This window comes from Phyllostomus discolor, chromosome 3 (genome assembly GCF_004126475.2).
Source record: "Phyllostomus discolor isolate MPI-MPIP mPhyDis1 chromosome 3, mPhyDis1.pri.v3, whole genome shotgun sequence".
Lineage (NCBI taxonomy): Eukaryota > Metazoa > Chordata > Mammalia > Chiroptera > Phyllostomidae > Phyllostomus > Phyllostomus discolor.
In genome coordinates, this window is record NC_040905.2 from 214,200,998 (window position 1) to 214,220,553 (window position 19,556).

At 67.6% G+C, this 19,556-nt stretch overlaps 4 protein-coding genes across 15 annotated transcripts in view; 2 read left to right on the forward strand and 2 right to left on the reverse strand.

The window, feature by feature from the left end:
• The window catches only part of PTGDS (prostaglandin D2 synthase), a 26,247-nt gene continuing 6,691 nt past the window's right edge, over positions 1-19,556 (forward strand). For 2 of the 7 annotated variants that reach the window (XM_036022493.1, XM_036022494.1), the window contains exons 1-6: positions 1-214; positions 1,065-1,204; positions 1,297-1,373; positions 1,944-2,060; positions 2,169-2,270; positions 2,822-2,847. In XM_036022493.1, coding sequence (XP_035878386.1) covers positions 101-214; positions 1,065-1,204; positions 1,297-1,373; positions 1,944-2,060; positions 2,169-2,270; positions 2,822-2,847 — 576 coding nt within the window. In that variant the 5' untranslated portion in view covers positions 1-100. Of the gene's footprint in view, positions 215-1,064; positions 1,205-1,296; positions 1,374-1,943; positions 2,061-2,168; positions 2,271-2,821; positions 2,851-3,076; positions 3,262-5,859; positions 6,311-19,556 lie in introns of those variants that run through there. The other 5 variants (XM_036022496.1, XM_036022490.1, XM_036022495.1 and 2 more) reach the window with 5 other exon arrangements.
• Positions 10,405-13,182, forward strand: PAXX (PAXX non-homologous end joining factor). Of its 3 annotated transcripts, none has more exons than XM_036022487.1 (7): positions 10,405-11,191; positions 11,269-11,329; positions 11,579-11,628; positions 11,713-11,898; positions 11,980-12,048; positions 12,222-12,306; positions 12,410-13,182. In XM_036022487.1, the coding sequence occupies exons 1-7, from the start codon at positions 11,049-11,051 to the stop codon at positions 12,410-12,412; spliced, it is 597 nt and encodes a 198-aa protein (XP_035878380.1). In that variant the 5' UTR covers positions 10,405-11,048; the 3' UTR covers positions 12,413-13,182. The 3 variants fall into 3 exon arrangements, with proteins under 3 accessions (XP_035878380.1, XP_035878378.1, XP_035878379.1); XM_036022486.1 differs by having other exon boundaries at positions 10,407-11,191; positions 11,708-11,898; XM_036022485.1 differs by lacking the exon at positions 12,410-13,182 and having other exon boundaries at positions 11,708-12,306.
• CLIC3 (chloride intracellular channel 3) lies at positions 13,295-15,136 on the reverse strand. Its single transcript, XM_028525073.2, has 6 exons — positions 15,039-15,136; positions 14,254-14,363; positions 14,044-14,169; positions 13,819-13,925; positions 13,561-13,736; positions 13,295-13,453 (listed from the first exon to the last, which is right to left on the reverse strand). The coding sequence occupies exons 1-6, from the start codon at positions 15,072-15,074 to the stop codon at positions 13,295-13,297; spliced, it is 714 nt and encodes a 237-aa protein (XP_028380874.1). The 5' UTR covers positions 15,075-15,136.
• Positions 18,570-19,556, reverse strand: part of ABCA2 (ATP binding cassette subfamily A member 2) — a 19,829-nt gene continuing 18,842 nt past the window's right edge. For all 4 annotated transcript variants that reach the window (XM_036022469.1, XM_036022471.1, XM_028505584.2 and 1 more), the window contains one exon: positions 18,570-19,250. In XM_036022469.1, the coding sequence (XP_035878362.1) occupies positions 19,215-19,250 (36 nt within the window). In that variant the 3' untranslated portion in view covers positions 18,570-19,214. The remainder of the gene's footprint in view (positions 19,251-19,556) is intronic.

A 19,556-nucleotide genomic window follows, 5' to 3' on the forward strand; every position in this document is an offset into this window, starting at 1 on the left:
ATAGGGGTCTCCCCTGCAGCTCCCGCCTGTCCTGCCCGCCTCCCTCTCTCCGCCCACACTGCTGGGGCCAGGCCTGGGACGCTTGCTCAGCTCCCGGAGGATGGCCGCTCTGCGTGCACTGTGGGTGGGGCTGGTCCTGCTGGGGGTCCTGGGGGTCCCGCAGACCCGGGCCGAGGCCCAGGTATCCCTGCAGCCCAACTTCCAACAGGACAAGGTGAGGTGCTCCCCCGCCCGGTGCCTGAGGCGGGACAGGGCTGCCGGGGAGGGGGCTCTGCCGCAGCGCTGTCTGCCTGGGAAGCGGGTAGCTGAGCAGAGGAGAAGGCTGAGCGGCCGAGGCGCCCCTGGGGCGGCGGCAGTTCCCCACCCTGGAGAGGCGGAGGTGTCCCGACCCGCAGGGAAGCACCTGTGTCTGCAAGTGCGCGCCCGCTACATGCAGGCGCGCGGGCCACCTGCGCACCCACGCCATCCAAACAGTCACCCCTCCGGACTCCTGACGCCGGGAGGAAACGGGCACACATTCCACCCCTGAGTCCCAGGACGGATCCTGGGACACGACCCCGGGCGCGAGCACGCGGACGGAGACGGCGCACGGGGTCGGTGCACGGGGTCGGTACACAGCGACGGTGCACGGGCTGGCGCACGGGCCGGCCACAGAAAACTGAGTGCGTGCGGGTCCGCGCCCCGCGCGCTCACACACAGCCGGCGGGGCGCGCGCGCGCTCAGGGGCTGCGCGGGCACGCAGGGGGTCTGGTCCTCCCGCCGCACCCTGCGCCCCTGCCCGGAGCGTCGTCGCAGAGCCTAGCTCGGGACGGCAGGCGGCGGCGCTCGTCCCAGCTCCTCCGAAACCGGCCCCGGGCGCCCTCTGCCGCCCGCTCCACCGATGGGCTGGGCCGGGCCGGGCCGGGCTGGGCGGAGGTGGCACCCGGCCTGCCCCGGGTAGGAGCGGCGTGGAGCGCAGCAGGCCTTCAGCGGGGCGGGGGGCGGGCTGGAGACGGGACTCCCGGCCCGGCCGGGGGGGGCCCAGAGAGGGTCCTGGCCGACTGGTCAGGGGCCTTCTCCTGCAGTTCCTGGGTCGCTGGTTCACCGCGGGCCTCGCCTCCAACTCGAGCTGGTTCCGAGAGAAAAAGGCAGCCCTGTCCATGTGCACGTCGCTGGTGGCGCCGACCGCGGACGGCGGACTCAACCTCACCGTCACCTTCCTGAGGTGGGACTGCGGGTGGCCGAGGGCCCCCTGACTGTGGGTGAGGTGTAGGGACCCCCGGGCCTGGTCCTGACACGAAGGTGACCTGCCCGCAGGAAGGACCAGTGTGAGACGCGGACTCTGCTGCTGTGGCCCTCGGGCCTCCCGGGCTGCTACAGCTACACCAGCCAGCGTGAGTGGGCCCCTCCGGGGAGGCCGGGGTCCCTCTCCGGGCGACACCCCCTGGTGGGTGAGCAGGGCGGTGGCCGTGCCACGAGGCTCCTCGGGTCCAGCGCCACACGCTCAGGCGTGGGGGACCGGGGATCCACTCTGGGACCGCCCCCTGCCGGGCCCCTCCCTGCACCAGGGTGGAGGGTCCTTTGCAGTCCCCTCCCTGCTGGAGGGGCAGGGTGCCCAGAGCCACCGGCACACGGGGTGTCCTCCCTCCCTCCCGGCGGTGGCTTCCCCACTGGGCCACCTGTCCTCTCCCCGGCCAGCCGGAGGGGTGGCGGTGGCCCCAAGAACCCCTAATGTTCTGAGGCTGCCTGTGTGCTGGCCCCCAGGACTTCTGGTGTGGGGACCCTGGCCCCTGCCTGGCAGAGGTCACAGGCTGTGCAGGCAGGAAGCGGGGCGGGGGGTTGGGGGTGGGCTGGCCAGCTGCCTGAGCGGGGAGGGGCGGGGAGGGCGGCCCATCCTCAGAGGGCGCCCCCTCCCGAGGCCAGAGGTCCGGGGTCCCGACCGGGGTGGTCTCGTGGGCCCACAGACTGGGGCAGCGTGAACGACGTGCGGGTGGTGGAGACAGACTACGGGGAGTACGCCCTGCTGCACACCGCCGGCACCAAGGGCCCCGGCCAGGACTTCCACATGGCCACCCTCTACAGTAGGCACCCACCCTCGGGCACCCGGGGCCTCCGGGTGGGGGTGGGGGCGGGGCGGGGGTGCAGAGACCACCCCCCCACCCCCGCACCTGCTTTCCCCCCCGACCCAGGCCGCACCCAGACCCCCCGGGCGGAAGTGAAGGACAAGTTCACAGCCTTCGCCAAGGCCCAGGGCTTCCCGGACGACACCATCGTCTTCCTGCCCCAGACCGGTGCGGCTGCTGAGCGGCGGGGCGGGGCTAGGGGCGGACAGTCTCCTGATTCAGGGGATGCGGGGGGCCTGGGGTGTCCAGCCAGACCACCCACTGACCAGCAGCGGGGCTTCCAGAGGGGGGCGGTCTGCCCTCACTGCATGAGCCTGGCCTGCTCCCCCCCCCCATAGGGGGCAGGGAAGAGGGTCCTTCTCCAGGAAACCCCCCTCCCCAGATTCACCAAGCTCCCACCATGTGAGCCAGGTCCCGGGCCAGCCACCAGGACACGGGGGTCCCCAGCCGGGTGGGGGGCAGGTGCCCGAGGGAGCACAGGCGTGGCGGGCCCAGGGGCAGCAGCGCATGGCGGCTCTGGTGCGGGGCCCGGGGGTCGGGCAGCCTGCCCCGAGGGCAGTGGGGCCAGCACCCCTCTGTCTGCAGGAGCAGGAGCCGGGGGGGGGGGTGGGGAGGAAAGCCAGAGTCACAGTTCTGAGGGTCAGCCGACTCCCCAGGGCTGCGAGTGGGGGCGGTGGCCCTGGCCCGGGTGCTGACCGTCCCCACTTCTTTCTTGGCAGATAAGTGCGTGGAAGGACACCAGTAGGTGAGTGGGCCAGGGCGGGCCTCACCCAGCAGCCCCCACCCTGCCCTGCAAGGAAGCCCCAGCAGACAGGGGCCGGTCCAGGGAGGCGGGAGCTCCCCAGGGGTGCAGCGAGGCAGCTGGGGGAGGAGGGGCTGGAGGCTGGACGGCATGGGGTGCGGAGCTCAGGGGAGGCCGGTGCCCTCTGCTGAGAAACGTCAGGGCACGAGGTACCGGGCGGGGTGGGGGGTGGGCTGCCTGCTCCACCTGTGGGTCCTGCTCTCTCGGCCAGGTGTCCATCCTCAGGACCTCGCCACCCTGCCCTGCTCTGCTGTCCTCTGAGACCCCCGGGACCCCAGCCCTGGCTCCACCGGCCACCCCCTCCGCCCGCTCAGCTCTGCCCTGCCTCTGAGAATAAAGCCCCGAAGCAAGTCAGCAGCCTGGCTCCTGTCTGTCTGTCTGTGTCTGTCTGTCTGTGGCCGGTCACCCGCCGCCTCCCTGGGCCTCCTCTGGCCGGCTCCCCAGGGCCCTGGCCGCCCGGACTTGCTCTGGACCTCTGCTTCCCCACCCCTCTCTGCTCCAAGGGCGTCTGGGAGGACGGACAAGCTGGGGTGGGGCAGGCGGGTTGGGTCAGCAGTAGGGACAGGCACCAGGAAGCCCCCAGCCACGCGAGGCTGAGGGTCCGGGGCAGTCGGCAGGTGCAGGACGAGCGCCCTGGGGTCAGGCGGAGACAAGGTTTTGCAGGGACCAGGAGGAACAAGGCCTCAGGGTCGCCCTCCCTCCTCCCGCTGCGACAAACCGACCCAGTGGGCTGGGGACAAGCCCCTCCCACTCTGGCCTCCGGAGTGCCCAAGGTCCCTGGGCCCCTGCAGGTGAAGCCCAGCCTCCAGCCGTCTCAGCGGGTCCCTCTGGCGGGCAGGCCAGCCGCTCCAGGGCCTCGTGGGGCAGAACGGGGGCAGGCAGGGCGGGGCCTGGAGGCAGCCCAGCCCTGACCACGCCTTCCTGACCCGGCTTAGCCTGTACGGGGTCAGGGGTTGGGGGGAGCCACTGGGGGCAGGTGGGCGGGGGAGGCCAGCAGGCCCCTCAGCTGCCTTGGGCAGGCGGTTCAGCAGAGGGGGTGGGGGCAGCAGCCAGAGGCAGAGGCCAGCGGGCAGTGGACAGGGCTCCCAGGGTGGAGGCAGGGCGGGGCCCTGGGGCTGTGCCGGCTGAGGGACCCTCGCCTCAGCGGCTCTCACCCCCGCAGCCGCGGCCCAGACCCCCACCAGCCAGGTGGTATCCGCGGACGACACACCCCTGTTGGTGCAGAGCATCCGGACTCGGAAGAGGGGTGTCAGGGGTGTCTGCTGCGGCTCCACAGTGGGTGGGCGGGCAGCCCCCGCCACCACCTCACCTCGCTGCTGCCGTCTGGCTGGGGTGCTGACCACGTGCACATTCCAGCACGTTCTTTTTTTTTTAAGGTTTTATTTGTTTATTTTGAGAGAGAGAGAGAGGGGAAGCAAAGACAAAGGGAGAGAAACATCAGTGTGTGGTTGCTTCTCATGCGCCCCCTGCTGGGGGCCTGGCCCGCAACCCAGGTGTGTGCCCTGACTGGGAGTCCAACCAGGCCCCAGGTGGATGCTGGGTCCACTGAGCCACACCAGCCAGGGCCCATTCCGGCAAGTTCTGACCCCAGGGCAGGAGTCAGTGTCTCCTTGGGACCCCTCCTCACCCCTCCCTCCTGGCCGCCCTCCCTGCCCACTCCCTTACCCCCAGCCCCTCTCCCACCTTCCCCCACCCCGCCCTGCACCCTCTGCTCACCAGCCCCCTGCCCCCAGCCTGCACCCCAGAGCTGTTTCCTGCGGCTCCCAGAAGGTGCAGCTGCTGGCACCCCAAGTGGGCCAGAACCCTGGCCAGGGCGCCCTGCTGCCCAGGTCAGCCTGTCAGGGCCAGGGGGGTCAGGTTGCAGGCAGGGAGGCCCCGCCCTAGGAGAGGGGACCCTGGGGGGCTTCTCAGGTCCCCACTCTTCCCCACAGACCGGTGTGCTGGCGCCTTCTCCCAGGTGAGTCAGCGTGGGCGGTCCGGACGCCCCTCCCAGACCCCAGATGGTGCAGTGCCCCGTGTCCTGCTGACCCGGGGAGGCCCCCCTTGGCCACAGGGCCACACCGTGGGGGTCTTCCGTCTCGGGGGTGAGAGGGCTGGTGCCAGAGAAGCCAGGTGGGGCAGAAGGCAGCTGTGGGGCAGGACGGAGCGGCACCCCGGGGAGCGGAGAGGGCGCCGCCCATCCTGTGCACCTGCCGCCCTGCCTGCAGCCAGGCGTGCAGCCGGGGGCACCGGGGGCGAGGGGGGTTCTCGGCAGCACGCCCCCGCCCGCCTCGTGCACAGAGCTCCCCAGAGAGCACCGCCTCTCGGAGAAATAAACACCCTCCAAAGCCAGCAGGCCGTTGTTGCTTGTCGGGGGGGGGGGGGGGGGATGGGGCCGAGGGTCCGGGGGTCTGGGACTAGGGGTGGCCCAGGACCTACCTGGACAGGGACCCGAAGGGCCGCCCCTCCATGGCCAGTTCCAGGGCCCCGGGCAGGACCCCTTGTTGGGTGCAGCCCTGCTCTGCCAGCCCCTGCAGGGGCATCAGGGGTGGAGGGGCATCAGGGGTGGGAGGGGCTGAGGCTCTGCTCCACACTGGGAGGGAGTGTTGCAGGGACTTCCCTGGAGCTGGGGCACTGCAACTGGGGGTGCTGCTCTCACCCCACCCCCAGACCTGGAGAACGTGGTGGCCACTGTGCAGGATCCCACGCCAAGGGCATGCTGGGCCTCCCATGGGTGCCGTGGCTGTGGGTGCAGGGGCCGGCTGGGCCCTCGGGTCCTCCCAAACCGCAGCAGGAAGGAAGACATCCGGGCCCCTTCCGTCTGGGGAGCCCCTTCCAGGCCCCCACTTCTCACCTGACTGCCCACCACTGCCAGTGCCCCCTGTGGGAACTCAGAGCCGGGCCCTCCCCGCCCAGCGGGGGTACACAACTCTGTCCTGCCTTTGTGCTTAGGGGGACAACGTCACCGTTCTTCAGACACAGCCTGAAGAATTTGAGGACTAAATGCTGCAAGATCTCGTGAAAAGTAACAACGGAAGCCACAACCAGGACGGCAGCGGGGACGGCCGGCAGGGGGAGCTCTCGCCCCACCACGCGTCAGTCCCCCCAAACAGGGAGCGCCGCCTGCGTCTCTAACAGGTGTTTTCTCTAAGTTACTACCCCAGCAGGTGGAAGGTTTTCCCCTCGCCTGGCAACGGCTCAGCCAATAAGAGACCGTCACAACGCAGCCAATGAAAAGCCGCTCTTTCGGACGCCCAGCCTCCTCCAAAGGGCGCTGCGTGCGGCTGCCCCGCCCCGCTCCCCCTTTCCGCCGCCAGTGAAGGTCCCCTCCTCTGTTCCCCGGACTCGCGGGTGGTTCTGCCATATCTTGTGTGTCTCAAAGTACAATTCTTTATTGCTTCCAAATAAACCCATTTCTGCTGCTAAAGCAACTGATTTTTTTATTTAGGACAACAATCTGTAAACGGTTCAGAAAATAATAATACTGATGCAAATATACCAAAATGTTGACAATTGTCTCATCTGGGTGGTGGCTCGTTGTACTTTTGCTCCCGCCTGACACCAGCCCAGAACTAAAGCCCTGTGTGTGGGGGGGGGCGCACCACCCTGCCCTTTCTCCGCGTGTCTGGACCCTTGGACAGGTAGCCTCGCCTCACCGCGCGGAGGCGTCTGCTGAGAGGTGCGGTCTGAGCTCCAGGTGAGAAACCCATCGGTCGATCTATCAGGGGTCACCCAGTCTCCACCTGAGTGAAGAGAAGAAGGGGTGGATGGTGCCTTCAGGCAACAGCAGGGGGTCGAGGCAGAGAGGTGGGGAGGCTTTGTGACAGGGTGCAGCCAAGAGGGGAGCCCCAAATAGGGATTTGTAACGGTGTCCAGAAGAGCTTGGAGATCACTGGCCCCACACCACAGGGGCACACCTGCCCAGAATGCAGGCAGCTGTGGCCAATTGTGGGAGGGGCCAGAAATGGGGCTGCAGAGGAAGCTTGGCGCTGGGATTTAAACCCAGACTTGGCAGCCATTAAGGGGAGAGAACCAGGAGGCTTTGCCAGAATGGGCACTCCCGCAGCTTGGGTAGGGGGGATCACCGTGTAACAGGGTGCAGCCAAGAGGGGAGCCCCAAATGGGGATGTGTAATAAGGTCCAGAAGAGCCTGGAGATAACTGGCCCCACACCACAGGGCCACACCGGCCCGGAATGCGGGCAGCTGTAGCCAATTGTAGGAGGGGCCGGGAATGGGGCTGCAGAGGAAGACTGGCGCTGGGATTTAAATGGGGGCACAGCAGCCTCTGGGCGTCTCTCGTTTTGGGACCACGCGTCTGTTTAGGACCACGCGGCTTTGGTGTCTTGGTTGGGACCATGAGGCTTGGGTGAGAGTCAGGACCACGAGGCTTTGGAAGTGCTCCCTTTTGCCACGTGGAGGGTGCCGGGAGGACTGTGAGCGTTTGCGGGGAACTTTAGTTTGTGCTATTTCCAATGAATAATAAATTCCTTTCATTTTCACTGAATCTCAGGTATTAAGAGACATCCTTCCTCAGGCAGCGGGCAAACCAAACCCAGAAGGTGGGGAGGAACCCCCTGGAGACTGGAATAGCTTGGGCTCCTGGCAACAGGTGCAGGATGGCTGGCCACTGGGCTCCCGGCACCCCCTGGGCTCCAGTCCCCTGCCGTCCCCTGCTAACTGGTCCCTTCCTGGTCCCCTGGGAAGGATCTGGAGTGGGGGGATGCAGGTTGCTCTCCATGGCCTCCTGGACAGCCGTCCCTCGGAAGGAGCTCCCTGCTGGAGTAGAGCAGCCTCCCCCCGACATGCACCCCCCCCCCCCACCGCGGGACGTGCAGGTCCTCATACGGCTAGTCTCGCCCTGAACCACCTGCTCTGGCCCCCCGGGGGCAGTCCCCTGCAGGTTCTCCGCCCAGCAGCCCCCAGATGTGCATGCAAGACCCTCAGCTCGTGCCTCCTCCACTCCCAGCTGCCCCCAGCGGGTCCTGTGTCACTGAGAAGAAAGGCCAAAGTCCTTGGGTGGCCAGCAGGCCCCTCCCTGTTCGGCCCTGCTCCGACCCTTCTGCCTACCTCCCTGTACTGACCTCCTCAGGCCCCTTGAGCACGCCAGCCCCATGCCACCTCAGGGCCTTTGCACGAGCTGCTCCTGTTTGGAATGTTCCGCCAGTTCTACGCTTGGCTGGCTTTCTTCGCTCCTCTGAAATCTTTTGCTTAAATACCACCCACATGGCCCTTCCTTAGACTCCTGGGACCCCGTGCCCATCCACCCTCTGACCCCGCTAGCTGCTCCACTGCGCCCTTTGCTTCTCTGCGCTGCCCTATGCCATGGCCCATGCCCATCTGCCCTTCCTCCCTCACACACTGACCAGGCGCCCAGGCTGCCCGAAGACCTCCTTGGACCCCCTCCTCCATCTTCGAGGCCCCGCCTACCCCTCGCCCTGCTCTTAGCTGGACCCGCAGCCCCATCATGCAGGATCGCCCCTTGCGGAAGGCCTGAGGAGTTGAAGACAGGTTTTGTTACACTTTCTAGATTTTTGTGTAATTTTCTGGAATGTAGATTGGGCAGTGTTCTTGTCGTGTTTTGGAACGAACGTTTGTGGCAGGCCCTCCTTTAGTTTCCTGTGGCTGCTGTGACAAATTGTTACAAACTCAGTGGCTTAAAACATACATTTATTCTCGTACCGTTTTGGAGGCCGGAAGCCCCAAACCGGTCTCCCTGGGCTGGAATCAAGCTGGCAGCAGGGCCCAGCTCCCTCCAGAGGCCCCAGGGGAGGACCCTCTGTGGCTTTCCCATCTTCTGGCGGCCGCCGCCGTCCTTGGCCGGGAGCTGCTCACGCCACCCAGCCTCTGCCCCGTGGCCACACGGCCTCTCCCCTGCTCGGTGAGGTCCCCCTGCCTCTCTTGGGATGACATTCAGGGCCCGTCCGGACAGCACAGCACGATCTCCCCTCTCCAGACCTGTCGCCGAACTGCTTCTGCACAAGCCCCTTTCCCTACAAACACACACTCACAGGTTCGGAGTGTCAGGCCCCAACACCCTTCAGGGTCGTGGTGCCGCCTACCACCTCCTGCTGAGGCCCTGAGCGCTGGGCCTGGAGGGTCTAAGGTTTAAGCCGGTCCTGGGGCTGGCTCCTCCCACTAGACCAGAGTGTTTCGTGCTCAGCAGCCTTCACTGTCTCCGTCAGACACCCAGCCACACCGGAGAGTGGACAGGACACCGCGGGGGCCCCTCACGCTCTCCGCACCCGGCCCAGAACCGAGGTGTCAGCAAGGGCATTTCCCCTCTGCGCCTCCCTCGGGGCCCCTCCCAGCCTCCACCAGCCCTGCCCCCAGGGACTCACAGCCTCAGCCCCCTGTCCCCCTGGTGCTCAGTGGGGCTGCACACACAAATCAGGGGTGCCTCCCCTGCCCCCCCTTCAACCTTCCCACGCCGCACTCACGTACTCACAGCGCCGCCTGAACACCCCTGCCCGCCAGGCGCTGTCTCAGCACCGAGGACACAGCGGCAAACAGGACAGAACAGGGCCGTCCACGGGACAGAAAGCGTGCTAGTCCCCCGCTGCTCAGGCACAAGCTACCCCCAAGCTTGGCAACTGAGGGTGGCAAGCAGGTGTTGGCTCCCCGTTTCTGGGGTCAAGAGTCTGGGCCCGGTGACCCGGGGGCCCTGGCACAAGGCTGCAGCCGAGCCGCTGACCCAGGCTCAGCTGGGAGGGGGCTGAGCCCTGTCCCTCACTGCTTTGGGCAGGCGTTGGTCCTGTGGCCCATGGGTGTCGCCCCAGGGCTGCCTCATGTCATGGGGAGCAACTCAAGAAGGAGGAAGAAGTGACCGGCCCTCGCTTCTGCCATATTCTGTTGGCTCGAAGCAGGCTGCTCAGTGCGGTCCGTGCTTGGCGGAAGGATCCACAAAGGCGTCAACACGGGACCGGGATAGTTGGGGGCCACCGTAAAGGCTGGAGCCAGCCAGCAACCAGAATGTACTCCACGCAGTGGCGTGTGCGGGGAAAGGAAAATGAAACAGGACGTGACGTGCTGGGCAGGGTCCCAACGCTACACGTGAAGTGACTAGGGAAGGCCTTGCCGAGGAGGTGGCTTCTGAGTAGAGACCTGCAGCGGGCGTGTGCGTCTGGGGAAAGGCGGCGGCGGCAGGAGCAAAGGCCCTGGGGCAGAGCCTCCCGGGGGACGGAAGGCTGTGAGCCGAGAAGTGGGAGATGAGTCCTGGCTGAAGGCAGACGAGGGATCTGTTAGCCCAGCCTGCACCTCACCCGCCTTCCTCCCCGTTGCCATCACGTGGTCGCCCCCGCCGTCTTGCAGAGCCCGCTGTGGGACTTCTGCAGAGCCGCCCCCTCTGCCCGGGACCCCCCTATCCTGGGTGCTGCACCTGCTCTTCCTCCGGCTCAGACGGCACTCGGCACTGTCTAAGAGTTCCTGCGTTTATTGGCCCACCGATTGGATCTCAAAAGGCGGTCCAAGTGTGCTCCAGGCCGGGGACACAGAGGCACAGGGAGGAAAGGACGAGTGAGTGAAGGACGTTTTCTGCCTGGCTGCCACAGTTTATTCACTTTCGTAGTCCATGTTTCACGATTTGCTCAGTGTTAGGAAGCTCTGCGTTTGCATCTCAAGGCGAGGGAGAGAGAGACTGGGTGTGGAGGCCAGGGAGAGGCCGCTGGGACCAGCAAGGGGCGACAAGGCACAGGGCTGGGCACGGGGCCGGGGTCTGCACGCGAAGGCGGGAACCCGGGGCTCAGCGGGGTGGCGGGAGTGCAGGGAAGTTAAGCCCGAAAACAGGACTGGATTCCGGACCGCGCTTTTCGGCGGGGGCTCAGCCTGCGCATCCCGGGAGTCCCGCCCCGCGCACTAAGCCCCGCCCCTAGCGACGCAGGTCCCGCCCCGCGACTTCACCCTGCCCCTGGGCGCGGCCCTGCGACTAAGCACCGCCCAGATAGCGCCGCTCGGCGCCCGAGCTCTACCTGCTCGGCTCCGCCCGCCCCGCGCGGGCCTAACGTCTTCCGGCCGGGCGTGGGGGCCCTAAGCCCCGCCCCTCCCAGGCCCCAGTCGGCTCGGCGCCCGCCCCAGGCCCCGCCCCCGGTTCCGGCAACGGCCAACTGGCGCAGGCGCCCTGGTCCCGCAGCCGTGGCCGTCCCGGTCGGCCGCGGCTGTCAGAAGAGCCATGGTCCCGCCGCCGCCGCCGCCGCCGCCGCCGCCGCCGCCTCTCTGCACGTTGCCGCCGGGCCCCGGGCCCCCGCGCTTCGTATGCTACTGCGAGGAGGGGAAGGCAGCTGGGGCCAGTGACCCAGGCGGCTTCAGCCTCTGGTGAGTGACGGGCCCCGGCGCGCGCGGGGCGCGGGCAGCGCTGTGGGCGGGGCCGCCTGACAGCCCCTCCCCCGCAGTGTGACGGACGCCGCGGAGCTCTGGAGCACCTGCTTCCCGCCGGACGGCCTGGCGGCCCTCGTGGGTAACGGGGCTCCCGGGCGCGCCCCGCAGCCCCAGCGCCCCACGCCTGCAGGGCGGACCACGCGTGGGGTGGAAAGGGGCTCTCTGGGGCTTCCCGGAAGGGGGCTGGGCACCCTTCCCTGGGCTCTGTAGCTGTAGCCTAAGATTGGTTTGGGGTCCCAGGTAGCACTAGGTCGGGCAGGTTTGGGGTGTCGCCACTGGTTCTAGGGTCAAGGGGAGATGGTGACCAGCCCCCGTGCCCCGTAGAAAGCCCGTTTTGGCCTGAGTGAGGCGGAGGACGTCACTCCCCGGTTCAGGTGAGACCTGAGCGCATAGGAAGGGTAGGTCGGGGGCCGGTGGGTCTGGCCCCAGCGCTCAGCACCCCTTCTTTCCCAGGGCAGCCTTCAAGCAGCAGGCTGTGACTTTCACTCCTCAGGAGGACGCAGCGACCCTGACCGTCTCAGGGGGCCCCTCCACACTGGACTTCGAGCTCTCCAAAGTGCCGGGCCCAGAAGCGGCCCCCAGGCTGCAGGCATTGACCCTGGGCCTGGCAGAGCGCGTGTGCAGCTTGGAACGGCAGCTGGCATGTAGGATTGGGGGGTGGGCACCCGCAGCCTCCCTCCCCGGGGCCCCCCTGCCCCTGCCTTCATGCCTGGCTTTTCCCCCAGCTGTGGAGGAGACGGCCACCAGCTCCAGGAAGAGCCCTTGGCCAGTGGGGCCTCAGCAGTTCCTACCAGGTAGCTCTCCCGCCTGTGACTTGGTTTGGGGCCATGCTCTCCCTGCTTTGACTCAGTTTCCCCATAATAAGCCTCAAGCTCCAGGGAGGGGCTCTGTCTATGTGTAGAGGTGGCTGTGGCCTTGGGGTCCTACTGCATTCAGATGCACCCACCCCCCATCCTGCTTTCCCTAGACCCAGATTCTCAGAGAGGCTGCCCCGGACCTGGGGCCAGGAGGCGGTGTCCCGGCGAGTCCCTCATCAACCCTGGCTTCAAAAGGTACCCGCCCACCCTCCGCCCATCCCTCCTGTGCCCAGGGTCCAGCCCTGGAGCCTGCCCATCCCTCCACACCCTGATAACGTCACCTCCTCTCCTCTCCCAGTAAGAAGCCAGCCAGTGGTGTAGATTTTGATGACCTCTGACCGTGCCGCAAGAAGTGTGACCCTGCCGGGAGCTTGCTTGTGAGAGGAGGGTGGCCGCTGAGACCCCGTGTCACCCATGCCCCACCTGTCCTGCCATCCAGCAAGGACAAGCCCGCTTCTCTGAGCTCCTTCCGCATCAAATAAATGGATTTCTCATGCAGAGGGCATGGCCAGCCTGTGGCTCCGGGGGGCTGGCTGGGGGAGAGGTCAGGCATCCCCCACCCACAGCAATCTGGGTGTGTGGCCACAGGAGGTGACAGAGGTGCCAGGCCCTGGATCCCTGGGGAGGTGCCACCAGGCTCTCCCGGCCAGCCTGGGGGCTGAGAGGGCCATGCAGGGCCGGGGCCGGGTTCCCAGGGCTGGACCCCTCCCGCCCCATGGGGCGTACCCCTCTTCCAGACCCCCACCAAGCAGGACTTGGCCTGCTTGACCACCCCATCCCATGCACACAGTAGGTCCTGCAGGAGATGGGGTGCCTGCCAGCCGGGGTGGGGCTGAGGAATGTGGGCCACCCCACCCACTGGCTCCGAGCCCTGAGGTGCCCAGGCTGGGCTCCGTTCCCCACCCTCCTCGGCCATCCCAACGCTGCGCCCCGGCCTGACTGGTTTGGGAGCCCGATCCAGTCCCCGTCGTCCCTGACGAATGGGGGGAGGGGCTGTGCCCCACCCACCGGCCTCTCTGCCACTGTCATTCAGGGCTGTCATCTGGAACAGCAGGCCACAGTGGGGGCTTAGGGGTGGCAAAACTCGGGCCCTCTGGTCCCTGGGGTGTGCGGACATGCTCACGGGAGACGGCTTTATGGGGCTGCAGACAAGTGCGCAGAGGCGGCAGCAGAGGTGGGGGTGCTAGCGGGGGTGTACGACGGGCCGGTAGGCCGCCAGGATCTCGGAGCTGTGCGGACACGTGTACTTGAACTCTTTCTCCTGTAGCGCGCTGTCCAGGTAGCGGCGGATGCCCCGCAGCTCGTCTGGGATGGGCGCCTGGCGGAAGTGCGCACACACCGTCTGCGGGTGGGCGAGGGGCGGGGGCGCGTCAGGGTCTCTTCCAGGGCGTGCCCCGCCCCCCTGCACCCTTCCGCCCCCGGCCCGCAGGCCCGCAGGCCCACGCTTACGTCCACTATGTGCAGCTTGGGCAGCAGGCCGCAGTCGGCCAGTGTGAGCTGGTCGCCGTCCAGGAAACGGCGGCGGGACTCCCGCAGCTGCGGCTCCCGGACGAGTTCGTGCTCCAGGGGCGCGCGCAGGTAGCTGTCCAGCCTGGTGAGGGCGCGCAGCAGCAGCTGGTACAGGGCTGGCGGGGGCAGGGGGGCTGTTGAGGACTTGGCGGGGAACACAGCTCCCCCGCCCTCGCCGCAACTTCCCACCCTCGTCACCATCGTCCTGCGCGGGCGCTGGGTTCTTGATGAATGCGGAGAACTTGTGGAAGACGTCACTGCCCGCCATGGTGGACTCCCTGTAGCAGGGCGTCAGGCTGGGAAATCTGGGGTGGGGGGTGGGGGGGAACAGTGGCTCAGACTCTTGCGCCAGCCCCGCCAGCCCCACAGCGCCCTCCCTGGGCTCTGCCCTGGGGGTGCTCTCCTGGGTGCCCAGGCTCTCACTCGGGGGGCCCCAGTGTCTCCTCCAGAAACTCCTCGATCTGCAGCGTGTCCGTCTTGGCCTCGCCGTCATAGAGCAGGATGGGCAGCTGCGAGCCAGGCGCGAAGTCCTTCAGCACATCCAGGGACCTGCGGCCACGAGGGAGGGGGGGGGTCGTGGCTCTGGGGGTGGGGCCGAGGCCCGCAGAGGTCCCCTCGGGGGCGGGGGCTCACCTGCGGGTGTCCACCGTGGTGAGGGTGAAGGGCACGCCCTTGAGGAGCAGGATCATGAAGAGCCTCTGGCAGGAAGGGCAGTGGCCCACACTCTCGCCGTCCTCGCTCGCCTGGGGCGGGGGGGCGGGGGTGGAGGGGTGTCAGGGCCGGGAGCAGACCCAGGAATCCTGCCACTGGCCTGGGCGGCTCCCGGCCTCCCGCTGCCGAGAGGCTGGTGCCATGCCAGGGGGCTCCAGCTCAGCTGGGCACGGCCTCGGCGAGTGGCCGGTGAGGGCCCTTGACTTGGTCCCCGGAGGCCGGGGAAGGCTGAGGGCCAGCTCCGGCAGGGGGACGGGCCCCTGGCTCGGGGCCTGGCCCTTCAGCCCTTGTCTGGAGAGCCTGGCAGGGCCAGAGCCCTGGGCTCGGAGGTGGGGTGCGCCACGGGAGCTGCTTCCTGAGTGATTCACACGCCAGATGGGCACGGAGGCCGCAGCACTGGCTGCCCCGTGCCCTGAAGGTGGGGAGGGGCTCCCCAGACCTGGACCCCCTGCCGTGGGGCTGGCAGGTCCAGCACCTCCCTGCTGCACTGACCCCAGCCAGGCTGAGTGTCGGGACAGGGCCGCCCCTGCCCCTTTGGAGGGTGACTCGCTGGCCCTTCTCTCCCCAGGCTGACCCTGCTTCACCTAGCCTCTGTAGGGCCGCTGGGGTCCTGCCGCAGAGACCCCACCCTTCCGCCGCCCCAGAGAGTGGAGCCCCACAGAGCACCCCCTCCCCAAGGCCTCCCCCCAGCCCAGCTGGCCCGGCACCTTGACGAACAGCTGGAGCTTGGCCGTCTCAGCCATGGCGGGAGCCGCAGCGGTGCGGGCAGGGCGGGGACCCGGGGCTCTTTAAGGCTCCCTGGGCACCCCCGCCCTCCCCGGCCCAGGGCCCGCCCTGGGAGTCACCGAAGAGGAAGGATCAGGCTGGTAGGGCTGTGCTCCAGCTCGAGGGTGTGACGGTGGAGGCAGGCTGGGGACCCGGCCATCCTGGGGGGGGGGGGGCGGGGTGGGATGGAGGCAGGGAGAGAGGGGCCTCCACTTGGGAGGGGCCGCCCTGGGTCCAGTCACCCCCGCCAGGAGCCCCCCTGCCCTCCCGGGGTGGACATCCCGGGGTCTGGCGGGGCATGCGGCCCGGGAAGCTGGGGAGTGGTGTGCAGGAGAAGTGCATAGCCCGGCCCCTGCCTCAGTTTCCCCACCTGCCTACCAGGGCCCGGCAAGGCTGATAAGCCGCCACCTGGAAGGGACGCCCTCTCCCACCGGCTGGGCTCTGCCGGGCAGAGGCCCCTGCCCGGGGCGGGGCCTGCATTCCGGACTTGCCCCAGGGAGACCGGCCTGGCCCAGGTGTCCACTCATGCACCCCACGCCCCGGGCCCCTCCCAAGGGCTCAGGGCAAGATTCTTTCTGCTCTTAACCTCCAAAAGGAGGAACCAGGGGCCAGTTTGAAGCCATAACCTTCTGACCCGTGGGTTCGGCCCACACTGCCCTCAGCCGGAAGGCCAGGGGAGGTCTGGGAGCCTGCCAGCCCGCAGGTGTGCACCTGCCCACCCCGAAAGGGCGGCTCGCCGCACCTCTCCCACACCACCAGTGGGGGGGCAGCCGCAGGGGCACCCCGAGGGAGGGGCCCACGGGAGTTCAGCGCCACCCAGTGGCAGAGAGAGGGATCTGCCCTGCTCTCGGGCTTTCCCAGGTCTCTCCCGGGACCAGGTGTGAGCGCGTCTTCCCAGACCCCACGACGACCGCGCTCCCCAGCACCGGCCACTCCGCCAGCGGGGCTGACCGGGGCTGGCCGGGGCTGACCGGGGCAGACCGGACTGTGGCACCCGGCTCCCCTCCACCCGCTGGGATCGCAGGGGCTCCTCCACGAAAGGGGGGCTCGCCCCACCCGGTCCGCACGCCCCTCCCCCCTGCAAATGGCCGTCCTGGAGCAGGCTCCAGGCCCCTCCGCACCTGCCCCTCACCGCACGTGTTGCGTGTGAGGGCTCGTGCGCGAGCACCTCGCTGCCCTCTTCCCGCGAGAGACAAACCGGAACGAGGCCGCGGCCGCCTGGGGCTGGCCCGTGGGGTCACACTCTCAGCCATGGTGGGGGGGAAGCACGGTCCAGGTGGCGGTGCCAGTGGCCTCCAGGCTGGCCCAGAGGTGTCCTTGGGACGCACACACGGTGTGCACCCACCGGGGGTGTGCACCCACGGGGGATGTGGAGGCTCCTGGTGGGTCTCAGCGGTCGGGGGGGTTCGTGGTGTCACCAGCCGAGTGCTGCCCCCAGATCTGTGTGTTGAAGACCCGGCCGCCAGCACCTTGCAACGGGACTGTATTTGGAGACGGGGGTGGGGGTTCTTTAAAGATGTGATGAAGTTACCTGCGGTCGGGACTGGCCTCGTTGAAAAGGGGAGTTTGGACGTGCAGACGCGCTCCCGGGGCGAACGCTGGGTGCAGGTGGGGGCCTGGTGACGAGCCAAGGACCCGAGATGCTGGAAACCACCACCCTCACCGGCACGGAGCCGGAACGGGCCCCCGGCCCCAGGGACCAATGCTGCTGACGCCCTGATCTTGGACTCGGGGCCTTCGGGCTGGAAGAGGGGAGTGCTCCCTTTTGTGAGTCCCCGGTTCCTGGTGGCCCGCCTGGCAGCCCCAGGGGCCCGGTGCACGTGGTGGGGGAAGCCCCAGCGACTGGGACATGTGGAGCGTGCGGGTCTGTCCTCGTCGCCCCGAGCCCACGCCTGCACCCGTGTGGACGGATGGAGGAACCGCCTGCAGGCGGCCTCTGACGTGTGCCGCCACCAGCGCGGGAGCCTCACCCGTCTGGCCCTTTGCTTTTTCACCAGCTCTCCAGAGTAGCTGTTCTAAAGAGGTGAGACCAGCCACTCACGGTCACCAGACCTGATCGCGCCCATGACCCACCTGGAGCCACGTGAGTGCCTCTGAGCCTCCCCCGCCCGTCCACGGAGCAGCCCTGAGCGTTGGCCACCAGGGCCCGTGGCTGCCGGCCCCGGCCCCCCCCACCCCCCCCCCCCGCATGCGGAAACCCCGGCCTAAGCCCTGTCTGTGGTCCCTCCCGGCGAGGTGTCAGCACCTGTTCTGCAGGGAGACTCAGGCTTGTCCAGGGGCAGCGAGGGGACGTGGGCCGTGCTGGGGTCTTAGCAGGAACCTGGACGGGGATTTCTAGCTCTGCCCTGCGAGAGGGCGGAGGAGGGGTGATCCCTGCAGCAGCGTGCACATCCGGGGCCCACGCCGGGGGCTCCAACAAGGGGACCCCCCTTAAGGCAGCCAGAGCCCCTTGGAGAAATGGCTGAACCCAGACGGGGATGGGGGCAGGGTCAAGGCAGGCCTGGGGCGTGTTGCGGGCGAGGCAGTGAGACAAAGAGGGGGGCAGGTCAAAGGGGGGAGAAGCCGCTGGGGAGGGGCTCCCACTGGCCGAATCTGGGGTCGTTTGAGCATAAAAAATATGACAAAATTGTACACGTGGTTGAAACAGTATTTTGAATATTTGACCACAATAAGACATTTTTAAAGATGACAATAAAGGCCCTGGCTGGCGTGGCTCAGTGGACCGAGCACCGGCCTGTGAACCAAAGGGTCGCTGGTTCGATTCCCAGTCAGGGCACATGCTTGGGTTGCAGGCCAGGTCCCCAGTAGGGGGCGTGCGAGAAGCAATCACATATGGATGTTTCCCTCCCTTTCTCCTTCTCATCCCCTCTAAGAAATAAAATCTTTTTTTTTTTTAACATGACAGTAACAGACAAGCACATATTTTTTAAAACCCACAAAGTCCACAGCGATTATTTCTAAAAGCGAAGGAGCTCTTTGAGAGAGAAAATGACCGCTGGTAAATACAGAAAGGAGGGGTCAGTGGGGAGTGAAAGGGGACTGGCCCTGGGACCCTTCCTTCTGCCCACCCCATCTCCAAGCTCCTTGAGCCAGGGCCTGGGAGCCCCCATGCCACCTGCAACCTCTGCATGCGCTCCTACCTGGACTTGGGTCTCGACCCAGAGACCACCTCCTCCTGCAAGCCCTCCCACGGCCAGGATGAGATGGAGACCGCCCAGCAAACCCACTGTCCACAGAAACCGGAGCTCCGGGAACCCAGGCTGAGGGGACGGGGGGAGGAAGGGATGGACGGCCCCTGCCTCAGTCTCCCCACCTGCAGCATCAGGCTTAGAGGGGTGTGCAGCCCCGCCCTCTGCTCCCCGCTGACCCTGCTGCCCTCCCCCCACGCAGGGCCTTGAGCTCTAGGACTTCCCAGACAAGTCTGCCCAGCAGGGGCCCACGTTACCCTGACACCCGACCCCAAACACGCAGGCTTGTGTAGACTTTTTTGTTTATTTACTTAAAACAAACATCTGTGCAGTATATACAGGTCTGGCGCCCAGGTGGGCGGGCGGGCAGGGTGCCAAGCTGGGTGGGGGAGCAGGGGCAGCTGGGGGGGGTGGCGAGGGGGCTACAACCACTCCTGGCATCCAGCCCGCCGCCCCTAGGCAGCCCCTCCCCGGCCCCCCAGCACGGAAGCAGGATGAGCGCACCCCCGCCTAAAGCAAAATAAATAAGAGGCGGGCTGGGACCTAACCCTGCCCGCCCTCAGCCCCAGGCCCACGGCAGCCCCCCTCTTTCCCAACGGGGTGCGAGAGAGAAGCCGGCCCGGGAAGCCAGGCCCCACCAGGACAGGGTCCGACGTGCCTGGCAGCCATGTCGCCCCCGGGGGGGGGCCCGGGCAGAGCTGGGCTTTAAGGCAGAGCAGGGTGAGGGCGTCGCAGTCCAGGGCCAGCCAGCCTTTGGCACAATGAGGGGGGGGCGGCCTGGGCAGGGGGGGGCTGGAGGGGCGTGAAGCCCTTGGTCCTGGACCTCCCACACCGGGGCCTGGGGGGCAGGGCACCGGGGGCACAGAGCGGGGCCCCGGCCACCCTCTGACTCCTGGCCCCCCACGGTGTCCACGAGCCGGCTCCTGGTGGTCAGCAGAGCGTGTCCGTGTTGAAGGAGAGCTGGGCCTGGCGGAGGACGGGCAGGCTCAGGGACGTGTCTGCACCCAGCGCTGCCCCACCCCAGGGCTGGACGTGGTCTCTGCCACCTCCCCCGCCCCTCCCCGAGCTCTCCCAGGGGTCGAGGGCCCTGCTCCGCCTGGTGTCGCCGCCCATCCTGCCCGTCTCCAAGGCCCCCCCCCACATCCCCATCCCTCTACTCCCCACCGAGAGCAGCGGGTGGTGGGTCCGTCTCCCCTGCCTGTGCCCACGTGCGTTCTCGGGGTCCTGCTGTCCCCTAGAGCAGCAGTCCCTGCGGCCACCAACCCCGCCTCC